General features: G+C 39.5%; 1 protein-coding gene across 1 annotated transcript in view; it reads right to left on the bottom strand.

Moving 5' to 3' along the window:
* Positions 1 to 488: 488 nt before the first annotated feature.
* LOC113406117 (E3 ubiquitin-protein ligase PDZRN3-B-like) overlaps positions 489 to 22,445 on the bottom strand; it is a 47,713-nt gene continuing 25,756 nt past the window's right edge. The window contains exon 2 of the mRNA XM_029910841.1: positions 489 to 494. Coding sequence (XP_029766701.1) covers positions 489 to 494 — 6 coding nt within the window. The remainder of the gene's footprint in view (positions 495 to 22,445) is intronic.

Raw genomic sequence — 22,445 nt, 5'->3', positions numbered from 1 at the left:
AGTTTTAAATTCGTTGCATTTCATTCTTAATTAAAGGAATGACTGAATTAGAAGGACTAGTTGGCTTTCACTGTATCAGTGTCTATTTTATAAATCTCTATTATGTTCACAATCATGGCACATTTGTATATCTACACGCATTATCTCTCTTTTCATTAGTGTTCAAACCATCAAAGAGATCTGCATGCTTAGACCCTTACTCTCAACAAGAGGAATCTCCCTGACTTCAGTGGGATTCTCCCTATGCTGATCAGCTTTCTATATTGATCACAATACTGTACATTATGGGTGGAGTGTTTTCACACATATAAATCTACTCTCGCATGTAAACAAATATGCACTCAAATAACTACAAGTTATTTTGCTCAAAAAATAGTTATCTGCCTACTCTCTCAGCTTTTTCATGTTTTACAAGGCTCAGTGAATCAAAGAAAATGAGCTTTCCCTAACAAAGGAAATAGATGAGTCCTGGCTTAAGAACATGTATTTTATTCCTAAAAGAATAAAATCAACAATAAAAATGAAAAGTTTGCTGGAAGACTTCCTCTTGAGTTTTCTTACTGGTCAGAAAAATGTTCATAGCTTTAATAATTTCTTCCACTGAAGGAGCTCACTAATCAAAAATAATAAAGTCTTTAAATCATTTGGTGCAACAAAAAGTGCATAAATAATTGCCACAATGTCCATTTGGTATTTTATCATGAATGAAATAATGCTGACTTGGCACAATAAAGTCACTTAATGTCAGAATGACTAGTACAAATTTATTTCTTTTTTAGTTCCCAGTCATCATTAGCACATAGGATCATATATCAGATTTAAAAAAACAACAAAAAACTGTTCTTACAGGCTATCTAGAGTAACAAGAAACTCTACTGTTAAAGCTCATAATGTAATAAAACCAAAAATTTCAGATTTCAGTGCTGAAACTTAGGATCCTGAATCCACATGAATCATCATCATTATCATCAAGGCACGTAAATATAAGAGACTTGATTTTTCAAAGGTGCTGGGCACTTACAGCTCTCACTGATGTCAGGTCAGCAAAAAGCAGCACCTGTAGTCTTCCATCACAAAGGGAACAATATAGTGGGGAATTATTTAGGAGGATATTATTTAGTGGGCATACACACCCCCTTAACATACCTCATTCTCAATACCTGAATGTATCTCCTAGCCGTGACTTCCAGTAATACCCTCCAGCTCCAGATCATTTTCCTCAACCTCTGGGCTGCGAGGCCCAGTTGATGTACAAGCTGCAAAACTGTCTTAATGATTTGAAACATGAGAAAAGCAGGGAATGAAAAGGGAAGGTTACACTCTGAATGAAAAAAAAAAAGATACCAATACAACCTTAACTCTGCCCCTGGTATGGGTGGTTGGAGGAACTCAGAATAAACCAATCTCATGTCCCGCCTTCAAAAAAGAGGTGTGACGGGTTGGATCACAGAACCCCCCCTTGGGAGCTGCCACCTGATGTGCCAAGACTACTTCTACCCCTGCCTTGCCTGCCAGCTCGGGACCCCAGCACCCTGTCTTGCTGAGCCAGACACTCCCGTCTGCTCCAACAAAGACCCAGGGTCTGAATTACTTGCCCCAAAGCTGCAGGTTTACCTGAAAGCAGCTAACAGAAGTGTTCCTGTCTTTAACACTCAGCTGCCCAACTCCCAATGGGGTCTAAACCCAAATAAATCTGTTTTACCCTGTATAAAGTTTATACAGGGTAAACTCATAAATTGTTCACCCTCTATAACACTGATGGAGAGATATGCACAGTTGTTTGCTCCCCCAGGTATTAATACATACTCTGAGTTAATTAATAAGTAAAAAGTGATTTTATTAAATACAGAAAGTAGGATTTACATGGTTCCAAGTAGTAACAGACAGAACAAAGTAAGTCACCAAGCAAAATAAAATAAAATGCACAAATCTATGTCTAATCAAACGGAATACAAATAATCTCACCCTCAGAGATGCTTCAGTAAGTTTTTTCCTCAGACTGGACACCTTCCAGGCCTGAGCACAATTCTTTCCCCTGGTAGAGTTCTTGTTCCAGCTCAGATGGTAGCTAGGGGATTCTTCATGATGGCTCCTTCACTTTGTTCTGTTCCACCCCTTTATATATCTTTTGCATAAGGCGGGAATCCTTTGTCCCGCTCTGGGTTCCCACCCCCTCCTTTTCAATGGAAAGACACCAGGTTAAATATAGATTCCAGTTCCGGTGACATGACCACATGTCACTGCAAGACTTCACTGCCCACTTGCCAGCACACAGGTATACAGGAAGTCTTACAGGTAAGCCACAGCATCTGCAGACAATTGTCCAGGTTAATGGGAGTCATCAAGATTCCAAACCACCATTAATGGCCCACACTTTGCATAATTACAATAGGCCCTCAGAGTTATATTTCATATTTCTAGTTTCAGATACAAGAGTGGTACATTTATACAAATAGGATGATCACACTCAGTAGATTATAAGCTTTGTAATGATACCTTACAAGAGACCTTTTGCATGAAGCATATTCCAGTTACATTATATTCACTCATTAGCATATTTTTATAAAACCATATAGACTGCAACGTCAGAAGAGGAACATTTTCTTAGGATCTACTACCACCACTACAAATCAAAACTTCTATCCTTACAATTCAATGGGATCCTTCAGTGTGTAGTCTAGGCCAGTGGTTCTCAAACTTGGGCTGCCGCTTGTTCAGGGAAAGCCCCTGGTGGGCCGGGCCGGTTTGTTTATCTGCCGTGTCCGCAGGTTCGGCCGAACGCGGCTCCCACTGGCCGCAGTTCACCGCTCCAGGCCAATGGGGGCTGCAGGAAGTGGCGCGGGCCGAGGGACTGGAGGCAGTGTCATGGCTCATTGGGTAATTACTGCTGGCTAACAGATCACACCAAACACAATGACTGCCTCTCCTCCCTGTATTCAGCTACACAATCACAAATAAACAGGCTCACAATAATTAACAGATCCCTAATATTACTTCCCTGTACCTGACACAGGTCACAAGAGGCAACTTTTCCCCACACTCGGTTAAAAATAAAAACATTGATGAGTTGCTTGTGTCCAGAGGCAGCAGAGTTCAAACAGCATTGGGTGTCTTGTTTGAGAAAGGTAACCTTATTTCTGTATTTCCTAGCTTCCTCATATTTGACTGCTTTTTATTTCAGCTATACCATTCTTGTCTGAAACACGTTGGGAGGCCTTAAGTCAACATAGCCCTGTTTTCCAAGTTTGAGCTGGGGGATTTAAACTCTCTCATTTACAACAGGTCTGATGACCTTAAATCACTGTTAAATGCTCCCTACCTTAATGAAGTGTTTTGCACAGAAAGTTAATTATAACCCAATATCAACCAGTGTAAGTCATCTTCCTTTTGACACTTAATAGTTTCAAACCAAGATGCTGCCTATAAAAAATTAGTAGCGAGGCTCTACTCAGCATTATCTCAAGGTTACAAGAGTTTACACTAAAAATAATACCACAGTTTATAAAGATTTTTCTTTCCAGAAAGGTGGGACATTTACTATTTTAATAAGTCAACATTTGTAAAACCCTCCAGCCACAATGGTTTGTGCACTCAACACTTTGCTGGTAGGTTGCTCCTTTGAACGAACTCTTACAATTTATTTCTTTGAAATGAATCAGAGATACAAAGGGAGGCTGGGGAGAGATCTCAATTAAACGTTAGTGGCAACCAACCAAGAGACCTCTAGGCTGAGATTTTATAAAGCTTTTTTTCACCTCTTGTGGCCTTACTTAGCTTTCTCTGCAGGGGACCAAATAAATTAATACTGTAATACATCAATAAATGTCATGCTTGCAATGAGAAATCCTGACAGCAGGCCACGCAGGGTAAAACAAAGTCTATGCCAAGCAATTAAGCTTATGAAGGACAAGCAGATGACAAGAATTAAACTCATTAATTTACTACATAAAAGCTCCAGTTAACAAAGTGTGAGAAAGCTCTCAACTGTTCGCCAATAAACACAGCATTCCTTCTCTCCACTGAAGTTGATGGCACTGTAGTCTCTGCTATCAGTGTCCTTTTCCACTTTCCTTTAAAAAGGTGGAGAGGGAGCTCTTTCTTGAGCAATCAGCCTTCAGTAACCATAGTCCACAACTTCAATAGAATGCAACTTTATTTTAATATGTCCTTAATTAACAGAGTTAACGAACAGTAGAGTGAAGGAAATTAAACATAGGCAAGAGAAAGAATAGGTTTGTATTCAGAGGAGATTAAAATCTAAGAGGCAAAGAGATATGGCAATGCTGTTCAGATGACAGGAGATGAACAGCAGAGCAGAAGGCTTTCACACCAACAGCAGTGAAGACATGCGAATGGATGGAGAGGAAGTCACTGCAAGATAGAAGGAGCAAGGAAAAGAGAGAAGAAAGGAATAAGTTCCAAAAGATAAAGGGACTTGTAACCTTAGTGCTAATGTTTCCCATTAAAGATTTTCACATTCATCTGAACCCAAGGTGAAGGAATCTAGTCTCTCTTCAGTTCAACTAACTCCATTTAACACTAATGGGTGCGTCTGAGCCTTGAGAGAAGAAGAGTAGTAGTCACTGACGCTACACAGAAAATAAGGTGTTCAAACTCCTGCACATTATCTGAAAATAATGAAAAAAATGTTTGGTATAGCTTATCAAATAACCATCTTATTTCACAGAACAAGATGGTAAAGAAAAATGTAAAAATCTGCAGGAAGAACAGAAAAGAAATATCCGGATAGGGCTCTATACAATTACAAGTTAGTGGGAAATAAATTAACTGGTTTACATTTCCTCTTGCCAACACACAGGTTCAAGATGCTGACAGATCCTGTAAATGGACTGTAGAGCCAAAGAGAATACAATCAGTTATTTTTTAGAAGTACAAATCTACAATCAGTAGCAGAAGTGAATTCTCTAGATAAACATTACTTAAACATTTCACAAGAACTACTCGGCATACCATGTACCACACTTCAGAATTTTTACAATTCATTGGATCATGATCCCATGAAATTGTAAGTTGTTGCGATTTCTCACAAGCAAACTCATTTGCAGCTTAATATAGCAATAAAGTTACTAGAACACTAATTTATTTTGTGTTGATTGACAGGGCTTCAAAAATCCACTCACTCTCTCTCACTGAAATCAGTAGAAAGCTTCCCCAACAAGTGTGGAGACCGAACCTTCAATTTCTGTAGAATTTGAGGAAAAGTGTGTAGCACCTTTTCTTGTAAAGATAACTGAACATGAACTGATGCAGTGGTATATACATGCACCTGAAGATAGATGATGCCATTGGTTTCTTCTGTTGCTCAGATATTTCCCAAACAGCAGCAGAGTAAAACTAACAAAACTTGGGTCAGTTTCAGCACTGCTATTCAGAACCCATTCCAAAACAGCAGTGAAAGTGTCAAGAATGTCAATATAATTCTTCCCCTGTTGCTGCTTGGAAAAATGAGTAGGGCTGAAAAATCTACTGTCACAGTTTCTCAGGCAAGAACCATTAACTTCTGTAGAACATCAGCTTACATTTTAAAAAATTATTGTTACGAAAAATTTCCAAATGTTGATCAAGTATAATTTGATGCAATAATGCCAACCTGAGTCTGCAGATCAGCTCAGTCAGTGCTCTGCTGCTGCTTAGAGCTTCAAATCAATATGAAACTTGTGTGCAATTAAGCAATTTGATCTGAGACTATAGTGCTTATTTTTACCTTTAGTCACGTAGATTGCCATCAGGAGCATTTTTCTTAATCAAATTTTTAAAATAAACATGCTAGGCCGTACTCATCCCTGGGGTAACTCAATCAACTTCAAAAGAATTTCTCCAGAGGTGAATTTGGAAATATGTGCCTAGATTTGTTTTACGTTATACAGCTCACTGTGTACATACCTAATTAAGTATTAAAAACAAGAGAGCAATAAAATATACATGATCTACCTCCAGGCGTAAAGTCCCCAACATATCTCGCCATAGTATCTTCCATTACTGCTGTAATGCAAGCCCAGCTATCAAATTTTACATAGACATCCCCATGAAACTCTTCAAAGAAGAAGAATGACTTGTAACCTTGGGAAAATATACACATTCCCTGCAAATGCACTTAGGATAGCACTGAAATCAAATGGCTCGCTCTTTTTTTTTTTTTTTTTTGGGGTGCATGTACAGATCCCAGCTGAGTAGAATGAGGCAGATCCTTGGGGATTCACTTCTTTCTTTCAACAAGCCAGTATTAAGAAGAGCTTAGGTTTAGATCACTCTAGCACTCCAAAGATGCCTATACTATTACCAGCCCTAATGAGCAGATTGTTCTTCAAACAAAAAGCCATTTACAAATACACAGCCACTTTACTATATATATGCACACAAACCCACACGTCATTTATTATTTCAAGTTTGGCCTTTGCATTTTGAAGTCAAAATTGTCTACACAGTAGATAATTTTCAGAAGAATACTGAAATTATTTTACCTGTCCTTTTATTTTACGATGGACTTAAACTGACATCCACGGTGCTCCATGTTGGGTACAAGATTTGCTGGCACATTGTACATTACAGAATTGGAGCCAGGTACTTAGAACGGTACGTAAACTGGCAAATCAATTTTGAAAAGATTTATTCCCAATGATTTCTTCTAACTAGTGTTTGACTATAGTGGGTTGAATGAGCTCCAAGAAAATTAAGCATTCCAAGTGAAGTTAATGGGAGTACGAGTGATTGGCATTTCTCAGAATCATGGCCTTAGTTACATACCAAAAAAAAAGGCAATCACCATATTTTCGTCTATCAGTGCTGATCACCAATACTTGAAATCCTGATTCAGCAGGCTTCTATGTGAATTAAGAATCAGTATGGGTAACAGCCCAGAATTGCCTGAGGCTAGAGCAAAAGGAGTGTCCACTCTTGTAGCAGCAGCAGCTCTTCCTGCTGCAACTCCCTAACTGCCTTCAACAGCAGCACTCATGGTTGCAAAAACAAGACACAGGAGGGAAGAAAACACAGCCTTCCTCCCCCTTCGTCACCATCAGGAGACCCGCTTCTCCTCTGATCCCATCACACCACTATGGGCGCAAACTGATTAATGTTATTTCTTGCCACAGAAAATAAATTATATTGGTCTGGATCCTACAGCAGAATTTTAATCTGACAAGTCATTAATTTACTACAAGATTCATGCAGACTATTTACATTTAAAAAATAACTGCTCCTCCTAGAATTATTACAAATCTTAGACCATACAGACACACGCTCTGGTCTGCTGAATTACAGGTAATAACTTTCATATTTGGTGAGTGGCTTCTGAATTATTTGCATAGCAGAAGCCCCCAAAATATGGTGTAGGAGCTTTCCAAACGGAGAAAGACAGTCCCTGCCCCAAAGATTGTGCCCAAATGCAGGAAGCGGCGGCTAGCACATCCCTCGGCCCACGCCACTTCATGCAGCCTCCATTGGCCTGGAATGGCGAACCGCGGCCAGTGGGAGCTGCGATTGGCCGAGTCTGTGGATGCTGCAGGTAAACAAACCGTCCCGGCCCGCCAGCGGATTTCCCTCATGGGCCACGTGCCAAAGGTTGCCGATCCCTGCTCTAGATGCTAGTGCAATACAACTAAAAATAACAACTTGATGGCTCACATGTGGCTTTTATCTACAGCCCTGAGTATGGTGGCTGCCACTCAATTCCCATGGGAACTCTAGGAAGGATTGCACCCTTAAGACATAGGATTGTGCCTCCCAAGGGCATAATCCTTCCTGGAATTTCAAGGTGTACAGATGATACACACCCACTGACACAAAACTCCAGGGGTGCTGCATGTGAATCCAGCCAGCTTTGCTAGAAGCTGGAGGAAGGGTGTGGCTACTGCATTTTCTCCATCCCCTCATCTTTGCAGTAGTTTGTGCCCCCAGGGATGATGAGACAGGAAGCAGTCCGTCCTCTGAATGGGAGTGTGGGGATGATGACTGCAGGAAGGGGTCAGCCTCTGTGCACCATTTGGCCCATGGCGCAATGCTTTAAAATCAAATTCATACTTTGTAATTGCGACACACCCATACACCACTCTGGATGTCATCTGATTTAATTTGCCCTTTATTTAACCAATCCAAGTGTGAACTAAAACTAAAGCAATGGCAGGTATGAAATTACTCCAAAATCAAAAACACCCCAATATTACCAAGTTACTTCATAAATATTTAATAGAATATTGCATAATATTTGAATATTTAGTAGAACTTATCAAGTTTAAATTTTATAAAGCAACTCTATTTTCCATTTATCTATGTAAAAATGCACCTTTACTATTGAATTGAGTATATTTTGGGAAAGGAAAATATTTATTCATAAGATATAAGATGATATAAGATATAAGAACAAATGCTAAGACTTTCTAAATACTAATCAGTCACATACAGTAGACTATATACAAGAGTGGCAAAGGGACATATTAAGAGCTGTAGTTCAGACCAATCAGATTAATTCTTGTGGTTTTCTTGCCAAAGTAACAGTACCAATTTCTAGACCTTTATAAAGTCTTTTTCTCAAAAAGTAATTCCATGTCACTGAAGACTAACAAGATATAGTGTGATACTGCCCTATTGCTAGCAGGGCCACTGAGAGCGGCTTCGGGCCCTGGTGAAAAATTTTTTGGACCCCCCCCACCAATGGCAGACCGGCTAAACAGGGCCGACAAGGGAGGGGGGGGGAGAAGCCTCGTCGGCCCTGTACGGCTAGGTCTGAATTATTCCTTCTCCCCCTCCAAGCACACATCTGAAATTTCACTTGCTAAAAACCATCACCATCATTTCAAGAACAATTAATTGATTTTCCTCCAGAAACTGATACAATCAGGGTTCACTGAGTTTTTTAAAGCATCCCTGTGAACATTTAAAACTGTAATCTCATAAGTGATTTCAGCTGTCACCGATTTTCACATCACTTCCTCCATTCCAGCAGGTGCATAATAAGCCAGGATGGTAAACTGCTCATCATTTTATAGGATGTAGATTACTCTTAAACAATTTGGCATCATTTATTAGCTCTACCAGAGGAGTCACAGAGTGAAGAAACTGGATTTGACATGAAACCATATGTTAACTGATTTCAAAACAAGTCTCTGAAGACTCAGGGCTCTACAGGAATACTGCAGCTTAAGTCTCTTCCCCCCTTTTTCTTGGCAGAAATTATGTAACAATGTTCCAAATTTAGCTGATGGAGGTTTTTTTTCCTCTTCTGTTTTTCTGTGTCTGTGAGTGTGTGTATGTGTGAAGGAGGGAGAGGAGAGGTTTTCATTAGCGAAAAGATGTTTTTGGGTTCGGTGCACACCATTTAAAGTATCTGAACATGATAGTACTGTAAAGCAGGCTCTGATCCTAACCACCACAACACTTTGTGATTAAATAAAGAGGTCAGAGATCATGAATACAGGTTCCAATGCCGCATTCCTTGTACATTCAAAACTGACACTTAAATGCATGGAATATTTAGACAAACAAGGAATGCCAGTTTGGGCCCTGGGAATAATTTAATGTAAGTACAGAAAGTGACTAAAATAAGGAAACCTCTCTCTTATTTGAACATGTACCTCCATGCACAAAATTAGATGCAGTAAATAGTGCACTGGTTATACAGTAAAGAACAATCTACAGAGCAACTACATGCCACAGGAACTCAAACTCAACTGCAACAATATACAGATAAATTGCATCATGTAAACTATAAACCCACAAGAGTTATTCAAGAGTTATAAGAAGCAGCAGCCCCACCAATACAGATATTTCCTCCTATGGGTTTCCCAGTGCGTTCTAGCTTTCTTTAGATTACAAGTTCTTGTATTTCAGTGTTTTGTACAGTGCAAGCAGATTGTTGGTACTAAATAAATAATATATGGCTGGCTTGGCATATACATAGGAACAATAATGTCCTTAATGCTTTTCTAATTAATAGCAGAGATCAAGTGTTCCACAGGAGTGAACACCCAGGGGTGCTGAACCCACAGTAACCACATTCCAGCTTAGTGGAGATACACAGCCTCTGCTAATGTGTCTATTTCTGCAAGCAGAAGATGAGTTTTGGCGATATTGCATCAATAAAGCAGACAATAAAAGATATTGCGGTGTGTCATCTGATATTGGATTAGAAACAAGAAAATGCAATATTCAATGCAGAATTATAGTGTGTATGACTTGAGGCCTCTATTTTATTAGGACCTGGCTTCATTGTCTATTTCACTGTCTGCACATCTCACCTCCATTACCAACAAACCAAATCACCAGCGTGGATAAAAATCAATGATTTTTTTAAAAAAACGAATAAAAATCGGATTTTTTTATTTAAATCTTTTTTTGATAAAATGCTTTTTTGAGGGAAAAAACCTATCTAAAGATAGTTTTAATTACGATACATTATACTCAAAGATATCTCATTATGGAATAGGGATTATAAATTCCAATTCTATAGTATGAGACAATATAGTCATGGAATGTTTAAGAAAAGTTTTGTAAATGAGTTCCAATAGTTCATGGATTAGGGACCCAATTTTATGGGGTTCCAGGGGCTTCTGTATAGATTATTTAGGTTAATCTTTCTATCTACCCAATGGGACTCAGTGCTCAGTCTAGAAAATACCATCAGAGATGCTTAGTTTTGCAGTTCTCTAACTGTGGATTTGTGTCTCCAGAGATAACATTCTTGTTAACAGCAAAAATGTTTTAAAATAAATAAATAATACAGAGAGGTGAGAAATAACAGACCTCAACTCTATTGTCCCTCTGGAAATTTGTGTACATAGAGTCAATCCCTTACCTCTCTCTAAAAGTGCAAAGTTTCATAAAGTTCAATGAATAGAAGATTGTTGATCTGGACAAGGAGAAGAAGTCTGGAGTGATACCAGTCAGCTCTGTGTTCTTGGGGAACCAGGGCGCAGTACCCAGCCTGTCTGACTCATGAAGGACACCTGCCTCTCCCCTCCCCCGCCTCTGCTTGAACCAAAATAGATCAGAGGAATGACTTACAGAAAGCAATGGAAAGGCAGTGGGAGACACACATAAACCCTTCCTGACAACGGTGATAGAATTAAGGCAACAACCCTAGCCTCAACCGCATCAAAGATGTGACAGGGAGGCATCTCCATTAGCATACAGAATAGAGAACAGAGATTCCAGGGCAAGAACCACACTGAACTCTGGGACCAGAAAAGCAGGGAAGCACTGCAACCTGGGGGATCTCTGCTCCAGATGTTAATGAACCTACACCTGCACACACCCAGCTCAGCAGTTATCAGACCAATTCTAGTAATGAATCCTTGATTGATATCCAAAATACTGAAGCTGCCTAATTGCATTGTGAGTTCCCTTGAAGGAACTTCACCCATAGCTAGGAATGATCAGTTCCTGTTGTCTAGCCTAAAGAAAACCCTTGAATCATCAGTTTACCCATAAACAAATCTAGTGTTCTCCCTTGAACCATTATTGTTTCCCTACAAAAAACCCCTACCCATGCTTAAGTAAGTGTTCTGATGCATGGATCCAAACTCTGCATCAGTTCCACTGGGACTTCATCTTCTCCTGACTGATCATGTTGGGGGCTCTGCCTGTCTCCAGCACTCAGGACACTGAGCTACCACCATCACCTGGGAACCCCGACCAGTTCAAGCTTCATGGAATGGTGAGACCCCAGCTCTCTCTCTCTCTGTTTTCTTTTCTACCTCAGGTATAACTTTTTAACCCTGACTTGTTTGATCAGGTATAGTTTTCTATATGTGACTTTTGTAATTTTTTATAATGTAACTGCGATGTTTGTTCAGGCTCTCCTTGCGTCTATTATTCAATAAATAACTTTTATGGTTATGGTTGCTTCCCTCCCTCTCTCACTGAACTTCACTCTTTTTGTGCTTTTGGCTTCCCCATTTACTCTGCAGCAACACTCCTCTTACCTAAGCTAAAGATCCCGGTAGTGCCCAAAAATACTGTGGGGTTTGCTCATCAAGTGGGTTACTACCAGAACAATTGTAACATGAAAGTGGGGATAGGGATGTGCTGAACCTGTGACATATGAGGGTGGCAGCTTGGAAGTGCTACTCGACCCAGACTACTGAGTCCAGGGGCATATAAGGGTGGCAGCTTGAAAGTGCTGTTTGACCCAGTCTGCTGAATCCAAGGGCACATAAGGGTGGCAGCCTGGAAGTGCTGTTCGACCCAGCCTGCTCAGGCTTACTCTATTCCGGTGCGGTACCTGTGGCACATAAGGGTGGCAGCTTGGAAGTGCTGCTTGGCCCAGCCCACTGAGTCCAGGGGCATATAAGGGGTCAGCTTGAGAGTGCTGATTGACCCGGTACACTCAGACTTGCTCTGTTAGAGAGAGAGAGAGAGAGAGAGAGAGAGAGAGAGTGTGTGTGTGTGCGCACGCGCGTTCATCTGGTTCTGGGGCTGGAGGAACCCAGCCCTGGGGAACCTAGGTCCTGCAGGATAGCTCCATTGGGAGGGGACTTGCAGAAGGGAGAAGTAGAGCTCCATATAAAAACACAAGTGACACAAGCAGTACATTGATAGAATTACAGAACCCCCGCAGAAGAGTAACCCTAATAAATGAGCATACCCCAAAGTAACGGGCAAATCTGGTAACAGGAGATAAATGTGAGAAGGGAGGGACAAGCAGTAGAAACAAAACTGTTTGAGCAGCATATTCCAGAAGTCTTGAGGTCTTTCTGAGTGTAGCCTTCATTGATTTGAGATTTACCATACCATTCTCTCACTACAAGGGAAAACCTATAATGGCAGCAGGCCGTAAAAGAGACCCACTTTGGGAATATTTTAATAAAGTTCCTCTACCTGTGGGTAAGACAGGCATGTGTGCAAAATACAAACAGTGCAACAAAGAAATGCAAGGCCTGGTTGCCCAAATGAAACAACATCATAAGAAGTGTTCCTTCTCAGGAGGAAGCTGTGTTGAAGATGATGAAAGGAACATGTCTGAACATGCAGGATCTTCAGGTTGGTACACTTTTTTATTTCATATTTCTTTCTTAAGGACTGTCTTCCTTCTGGACTATTCTTGAAGTCTCATGATTGAGCAAAAAATATAGTTGTTACTCTATGGTACTATCATTTTAGATGCAGTTGGGATAAAAAATAAATAGCTGAAATAGGCAGATCTTCCTTTTACAATTTCACCTTTAAAGTAGTACTGAGTGTCAGTGAATGCAATGAGCAATATGGTAATAATAATTAAATAACTGCACTGACTTATTTTGTTTAGGAGAATCCATCCTCAACATACAGGATTCTGAAGACTATCCACCTTCAAGATCACCATCATTTTCTATAGTTTCAGAGTTATCTGCCAATGATAGTGTTTCAGTCACATCATGTATGTCACATAGCCACAGTATATCACCTGTAGCAAAAAGAAAAAAAAATCTCCATCATCCAGAAACAACCATAGATAAATTTGTGATAAGAACCAGCAGATTACAAGAAGAGGTAATTGATGAAAAAATTGCTCGGTTTGTTTATGCAACAAACTCTCCTTTCCGTATGATTGAGAACCCACACTTCATTAACATGGTTCAGTCATTAAGACCAGGATACAGTCCACCCAACAGAGTAGATGTCTCAGGCAAAATGCTGGATAAAGTGTATGAAAGAGAAATTGAGCTGTGTGCAAAAGGTCTAGAGAGTAAAATTGTTAACCTGAGTCTTGCTGGGTGGAGCAATATCCACAATGATCCTGTTGTATATGCTTGTGTGACAACAGAAGAAGGGAATGTCTTCCTTACAGAAACAATTGATACATCAGGAAATGCACACACAGCAGATGGATAGCTCAGTGGTTTGAGCACGGGCCTGCTAAACCCAACGTTGTGAGCTCAATCCTTGAGGGGGCCATTTAGGGATCGGAGGAGGGGAACTATCAGGGACAGTACTTGGTCCTGCTAGTGAAGGAAGGGGATTGGACTCTATAACATTTCAAGGTCTATGAAATAGGTATATCTCCATATATTAATTTATATTAAAATACTTACAAGAAGTAGCACTAAAAGCTATAACAAACTGTGAAAAAAAAATTCAAATGTCTAGTATGCAGCTTGGTCACAGACAATGCTGCAAATGTATCCAAGATGAGAAGAAATTATTTAGAAGAGAGTCCCAAGCTAATAACATACAGCTGCAGTGCTCATTTGATGCACCTCCTAGCCAAAGACTTCTGTGTTCCAGGAAAAAAGGCTAATGTTGTTGAAATTGAAAAATACTTCCGTAACAACCACTTTGTAGCATCTGCTCTGAAAAAAGTGGGAGGAACCACGCTAACTCTCCCACAAGACATGTGATGGAACTCAGTAGTGGACTGTTTTGAGCACTATATCAAGAACTGGTCTAATCTGATGACAGTTTGTGAACAAAATCATGAACAAATAGATGGCACTGTCACAGCCAAAGTTCTCAACATTGAGCTTAAGAGAAATGTTGAACACATGCTGAGTACCCTGAAGCCTATTTCTGTAGCCTTGAACAAAATGCAAGGAAATGGCTGTTTTATTGCTGATGCTATTGAAATTTGGAAGGAACGGAGTGAGATCTTAAAAAGAGAAATATGCAGTCACAGAGGTAAATTACAAGCATTAAAAAACAAAAGGGACAAGCACTATCTCCAGCTCATTTTCTTGCAAATATTCTCAATACTCAGTACCAGGGTCAAACCTTAACTGCTGAAGAAGAGAAGTCGGCTATGACACGGACATCCAGCAATCATCCCTCCATAATGCCAACTGTAATAAACTTCAGAGCTAAGGGTGAACCATTCAAGAAATATATGTTTACTTATGATATTTCAAAGAAAGTCACAGCAGTGAGCTGGTGGAAGTCACTTAAGCACTTGGATTCAGAGACTGTTGAAGTGATAATCTCACTTTTAACAGCAGTAGCTTCTTCTGCTGGTGTAGAAAGAATATTTTCTTCCTTTGAACTAATTCATTCCAAATTGAGAAATCGTTTGGGACCTGAAAAAGGACGAACGCTTGTTTTTCTTTTCCAGATTATGAACAAACAGGAAAATGAAGGTGAAGACGACTGAGTTAGCTGCAGAAGCCAATATTTTAAGTTTCTCATGTTGACCTGGCTGACATAGTCGATTTAATTTTTGTTTTTGTTTTTTTAAATATTTCATTTAACTATTTTAGTTAAAAACAATTTTAACACAAACAAATCTGATTTTAAAAAACTTCAATTTTTAACTAAATTCAAAAATTCATATGCTTGTTTTGTTAAAATATTATGTTTTCTGTTGAAGAAAAAAAATCCAGAATACATAATGTTGTTTTAGTTAAATAAAACAATTTAAATGTTTGTCTGGTGATGTTCTCCTAATACAGCATGGCAACTGTTATGTTGCACTCTATATGTTTTATGGAAATATGTTTATGAGTGTAAATATAATGTAACTGGAATATGCTTTATGCCAAAGGTCTCTTGTTAGGTATCATTACAAATCTTATAATCTACTGAGTCTGTTCATCCTATTTGTATGAATGTATCATTCTTGTATCTGAAGATAGAAATATGAAGTATTATTGTGAAGTCCTATTGTAACTATGCAAAGTGTGGGCCATTAATGGTGGTTTAGAATCTTGATGGCTCCCATTGACCAGGACAATTGGTTGTAAATGGCTCTGTTTACTTGTAAGCCTTCCTGTGTTTGTGTGAGTCAGGGAAGAATGGAAGCTTGGGGTCTCACAGGACATATGACCATGTCACCTGGTACTGGAATCCATCTTAAACCTAGTGCTTTTCCATTTAGAAACAGGGGTGGGGACCCAGAGATACAAAAGATTCCCACTTTGTGCCAAAGCTATAAAAGGGGGTGGAACAGAACAAAGGAGGCTGCCAGTTATGAGAAATCCCCTAGTTACCACCTGAGCTGGAACTAACAAGAACTGTACCAAGGAAAAGGATTGGGCCCAGACTAGGAAGAAGTCTAGTCTGTGAAAAAAGCTCCATATTTGATATACATGCACGAATACATGTAAATACACAGACGTAAAATATTGCATTAATATAGAGTTGGATAAACACTTATTCTGTGCAAGTGAGAAGGATTCCAGGGTATATTACTTCACCTTTAATTGTTGTTCTATAATGCTAGTATACTAGAAATTCTTGGGTTACAAATCTTCTGAAGAATGGAATTGGCAATCCTAAATTTTTTTGAGAGAGAATTCTGGAATCATACATGAGGTAATAGCTGACGCAAATCCAAAAGATCCTTTTTAGGGTCTGAGTCTACAAGACTCATGAAAAGGGGTGGATGAGCATTAATCAATAGAGGATACTGCTTTCAAGAAACAAATCTCAGGTAGGTAACCCTTTCTCTGTAGGTATTAACACATATATCTGTACTTGACAGCTACAGAGCAACAAGGAGGACTCTGAAACAAGGAACTTATGCTCCATAACTAGATGTGCCCATACAACAGTTGAAAACAGTTGACTTTCAGTGTGATTTGTGCTCATAAATCCCTTAGGCGCTTTGGGAAATCTCGCTGAAAAATATTGCACAATGTTAAAAAAAAACAGTCAGCAAAATATGTGGCTTACTATAATGAAGATTCATAGGCAGAGAGCACATTTCAGTTGTCCCCATTAAACATTAGATACAATAAGCTAAATTAGAATGAAGAGCCAAGCTTTCAGAGTTTTCTTTAGCTTTGGCTAAGTTCTTGTCAGTTAGATTGCCCCTTGTTCCTAAATAAAAAGGGAATCCAGGGTCAGACCAAGTGAGAAGTCAAAGCAGAATGTTCACCGCTAGGAAGATACTGTTTTATGTTGGATTACAGACACTTTATTTATACAAGAATCAGAGGGGTAGCCATGTTAGTCTGGATCTGTAAAAAGCGACAAAGAGTCCTGTGGCACCTTATAGACTAACAGACGTATTGGAGCATAAGCTTGCATGCATCTGAAGAAGCGGATATTCACCCACGAAAGCTTATGCTCCAATACATCTGTTAGTCTATAAGGTGCCACAGGACTCTTTGTCGCTCTTTATTTATACAGTTTATTATTATTATTATTAATCTATTACATAAATAATATTTTGTGTACTGTGCTCTTTAAAGACATAGAATAAACCAGGTCTCTGACCCATAATGCTTTAAGTCCAAACAGACAAAATACAAAAGAGTGGGAGAAATCACACAACATAGCTTATACAGAAGGCAGACTCTTTAATATACCAGCACTACTTTAATTTTGTATTTTAAGGGCTTAGTGACAACAGTAGGAGGGCAATAATGTAATCCTAGGCCTTTAACCAACAAATGACAGGATTTGTCGGTGATAAGGTTAAAACTCTGCCCTCAACCTTCTCCACTGACAGCATTCTCTGAATTGTAGATGATAATATAAGCCAGACCTGATGACTGATTAGCTAAAATGATACTCATAAAGAACTAATTATTTGGGTGCAAATAGTAATTCACTAGCTTCTACTAAGGAAAAAAAATAGCCAATTCCATAGTAAAAATGTCACAACAGTTAAACAACCAGGAAAGACTCTTCATATGTCTGTCAGGAAAACAGTGCTGTCAGAATCTTTTAATGAAAAATGTTTGTAGTCAAACCTCCACTCTTCCACCGCCCCCCAAAAAACCCAAATTAGATAAATTCATGGAGGATAGGTCTACCAATGATTATAAGCCAAGATGGTCAGGGACACAAGCCATGCTCTGGATGTCCCTAACCTCTGACTGTCAGAAGGGGATGGATCACTCGATAATTACCCTGTTCTGTTCATTACCTGTGAAGCATATGGCACTGACCACTGTCAGAAGACAGGTTACTGGGCTAGATGGACCTCTGGTTGACGCAATGTGGGTGTTCTTATGTAAAATGTTGTGCACATTTTACTTCTTCAAAAATTTCTGGGGAATTTTTCTGATGGAAAAAACAAAGAAACAAAAATAACCACACATTTTGTTTCTGTTCCCCGTGTCACCCTTTTTGTCTCCCTTTTTCAATGGCAAAAGGGAAAACAAAAAAACAAACATTTTGTAAATTTTCTAAAAGAAAAATCAGTTTATTTAAAAAAAATGTTTAAAGTAACACATTTTTGAAGTTTTTGAAAATGTACAGGGAACATTTGATACTGTATGTATGTTTTTATATGGAAGTTTGTCATTCTCTCAATAAACCTCCTAAACTAGAGACTGCATTGTGATTAGTTTACCTTCCACTGGACATCAGAAAGACAAACTTGCAACTAGCTTGCTTCTCAGCGCAGTTAGCATCTCTCTTTTGGCGACATTTCTAAAGGTGTTGAAGGCAATCAAGCTCAAAGCTGGATTTAGGTTATGCAGGAACCTGAACAAAACAAGCTGTGTGAGGCCCCAGCCACATCTCAGAAACCACCTTCCACATCTGGCATCAGCAGATGGTATTTGATCTAGGTGAGGTTGCTGGTCATTCTGGGAGAATGAAGGGCTAGGACCGCACGTTCAATTTTCAGATTTAATGTACCCTGTACAAACATAATTGCCTGAAATGTTTGTTAATGTACCCGTTACAAACATAATTAACCTATTAAGGAGAAGAGCAGAATCATTTAAAAGCTAGTGGGAACGATAGCCTTTGGATTGCAACAGGAGCTACTATTCAAACGGACACAGCCGGTGGGCAAGGTTATAGATGTGTGCTGAAAAGGGTTGTTGACAGCATGGGGGCCGTATGGCCACACACTTGCCACGTGTCTATGGCTAGCCCTGAGCAATCAGAAGTGCAGGGATCCAGCTGCTTGAATTCATACAAGACAGCAAACCTCCTTCATTTCAAGTTGTATGCCCTTTCCTGCAGGCAGCTAGGAGGACTTTAGAAATCAAACTGATTGAGAGCTGAGCCACGTTAAGATTGAGAGAGTCCTCTTAGAAGGAAATGTCCAAGTTCTAAGCCACGAACATGGCAAATCTCATGGGCAGTTTGGTTGAAGGCTGGTATCATATGATGCCTGTTCTCTATTCTGCCTTCCTCAGCAGTCTCCTTAAAATCCTCTTATTTGGCACATAACTGAGATAATATCCAATATGTTTTTCTCCATGAACATATCATACAGCAGTCAGTAGCCTTGTACTTGGTGATGTTTCATGCTACATTATATTACCTCAAATAATAAACTCATTTTCTTAACAACTGTCCACGCTGCATCACGTTAAGTGCAATGATTGGTGCATTTTTCTGGATTTTGTCTAGTCTATAAAAGTATTTTACAACTAGATATTCATGGAGAGAGTAAGAATAGGTGGAGTCACTGGATTCATTCACCTTACTAACATTAGGAACAAGCCAACCACCACAGATAAGCAGAATAAATCTGTGCATAAAGCCTCATCTGAAAGAAGAGAAATTTCTAACGCTCCACTAGCTCTGTCCCCCCCCGCTGCAACAGCAGTGCAATTAGGTTGGGTCTACAGAAAAAGATATGTACTGGAAATATTTTTCATTAAAAAAAAAATCACAACTAAGATATCCATTTACTAAAAATACATATTATTTGTCCTCCTCACTATTTTAGCCCCTTTCAGCCAACCAACTTGAGGACAACACAACATGCACCATTCTCACTGAAAAGTGACTGCCTAGATGCCTTCAGCCATTCACAGCCCCATTAGTGAAAGTCCGAAAATACCTGCATCTAGAAAATACCACATCTGATCTTTCTAATCTGAGAATGATTTGCTCTAACACTGCAGAGTTTTTAGTTCTGCAGAATATTGAATTTTGGGGAAAAAAGGGTTTTCACAAAGGTATCTTTTGCATATTCACTCAATTGCTTTCCACACATCTGAAAAGCATAAGCTACATATTCATTCCGGACTATTCCCACTCATGAGTTAGATGGAGGAACACTCACTAGTTCAACACATTACAGTATCTCTAAGCAATCTGAAAATTAGGTTATTAATCTTTTAAAGAAACCCAGCCCCAGTGAAGTCATGAATGATGACTATTCTTTTTGAGCATTTCTGCATTGGTAGACACTAATGGCTTTCTTTGCTCAGCCTCAGATTACAGAGAACAGTGATTAGCTACTCCTTACAAATGTAATTAACTGATTAAGAAGAAGGGCAGAGAAGATCAAAGCTCTTGGGGCATATAGCCTTTGGATTGCAACAGCAGCTACAATTCAACGGGTTAAGAGGATAAAACACTGCATTCACACAACACATGTCAGCTGTCTCTCCTCTCATTGTGAAGCTGACTTAGCCCACAATAAAGAAGAACCTTTTATAAAAGGTTGAAGAAGGTTCTATTCATTTTACTTTGTGAAAACACTAAAAAAACTGCTAGGAATACAGCAGCATGTGTTCAGTGAGGCACAGCCTTCTCAAACTTCCTTAAGAAGTTCTAAGCAACAAGCTTAGTGTACTATTCTTTTAACCCTCCTAAGAGTCACTCACAGATGGGTCTACTGTTAATTATTCCAGCCAGTTCTCATCATGTGAGCTTCAAAGAGCTAGCCCTCTCCAGTCAGTGCTGCAAAGCTCTTGAAGCTTTTAACTTTGTCTATTCTCCAACCATTTAGAAGGTTTAAGGAACACTGTCTGAAAACGCCTTTCATAGTCTCGATCCTTCTGTAACTAACCATGTCTTTTGTTTCAGCTCCATATTGAATATTGGGACCAGGATATGTAAAAGATCGACTAAAGCTCGTGATGAAGACCATGGTTGACAGCCTCACTCCTCTGACACAATGGAACTTTCTACAGTAAGATAAAATTCATCTGTAAAAGAGATGGACCTTTTTCAAGGACTGGTTTGAGACTATGGCATTAAATCTTCCAAGGAATTAAGAACTATCACAAACGTAACCATTCAAGCGCAAGGTTAATTTCTTTGAGCTTGTCTTCTCTAACAAAGTCATAGCAACAGGTGTGTATAGGTAATTTAAAAAAATGTCCAAAACAAAACACTCCATTGCAGATCCACTTCTCCCCCTAGGGACGGGATGAGAGAAAAAAATGAGACAGATGTTAGTAACTGTGCTATTGAATGCTACTCAGATACTAGAGTGATGCGCAGGGTATAAGAAACTGCACAGAATAGAATTTACTGCAAACCTGCCTTCCATGTAAACTGCCTATTACCTTTATTGATTGATTGCTGGAAATCCAAGAGTTAGAGTTTTATTCCTTTAGAAACTTAAAGGTAAATTTAAAAAAATAGAGAAAAAAAGGAGAAGAAATGAACATACAGCAAGCACAAACTGAAACACAACATTCAGAGAAATTCTGAGTTTCAATTTGTAGAGTTTCTGACACATCCCACTGGGGGATGGATTAGTGTCATTGTGAATGGGCCAGGATATGGCCTATCCTTCACGCAGAATCTGATGAATGGCAACAACACTAGCTACGGATCTTGGAAGCTCCATTAAGCAGTTTACCACTGATTTACCATGATCCGCTCTGCCTGAGAACACAGCCAGCTTGGTGGTGGTGCTATCCATCCACTCAAATTTACATCAACCTCTCCTCAAATTCATATGTCTGAGATTGGTAAAATATGCAGAGCAGAAGTTAATGCTTCTGTGAGCAGCAGGAAATCCCACTGAATTTTCTACTGAATTTACAAAACTATTTAAGGAACACTGTCTGAAAATGCCTTTCATCTTTTCAATGCAAATCCAAGGAATCCCAAAAACATACTGTTTGTACAGAGGGATTCTGTAGGCTCAGAGGAAGAAGTATGTTGCATACTCATCACACTCCTTCCCTTTCACTACCATCTTCCCTGCCCTTTTGTCTCCAGATAGTTTCAACCAAATTTTGCATGATTTTCCTTATCTTTTTGTCTCCTCACGAGGGATGATATGGATAAAACTATTTAAGATCCCAAACTAAACATACGTATGGACTTAAATATTTATAAACAAAAATATTTATAAACAAATTTAAATATCTGAAAATGCGATTCCCCCCTTATTTATCTCCCATCACCTAAGGGTTTGGTGTATCTCCTTCAACAGAGGAGCACATCACTAATACTAAAAGTAGCACAAGGAATGACATGAATACAATTCTCTGCCCTGTGCTACAGTTAGCAATGTCATTATCTGTTGTGAGACACAAACTAAACATTGAGCCCCAAATCCTGCCAAGTACTTAGACACATGCTTAACCTGATGCATGAGAGTAGTCCTGAGCTTAAGCAATTTGCAGAATTTAGGCCCAAATTCAGTTCTTAGCAGGTAAAAACCCTTTCAGTTACATTTAAAATACGCTAGGGTTACCATATTTCAGCAAGCAAAAAAGAGGACGGGAGGAGCCCCGCCCTAGCCCTGCCCCCGTCCTGCCCTAGCCCCGCCCCTGCCCCTCCCACATCCCGCCCCCTCAGAACTCCCAACCCTCCCCCCCGCTCCTTGTCCCCTGACTGCCCCCTCCTGGGACCCCTGC

The sequence above is a fragment of the Terrapene carolina genome, unplaced genomic scaffold, assembly GCF_002925995.2.
Source record: "Terrapene carolina triunguis isolate 2854851 unplaced genomic scaffold, T_m_triunguis-2.0 Scaffold68, whole genome shotgun sequence".
Lineage (NCBI taxonomy): Eukaryota > Metazoa > Chordata > Testudines > Emydidae > Terrapene > Terrapene triunguis.
Note: the sequence above shows the minus strand (reverse complement) of the source record. Positions and strands in the feature narration are given on the sequence as shown.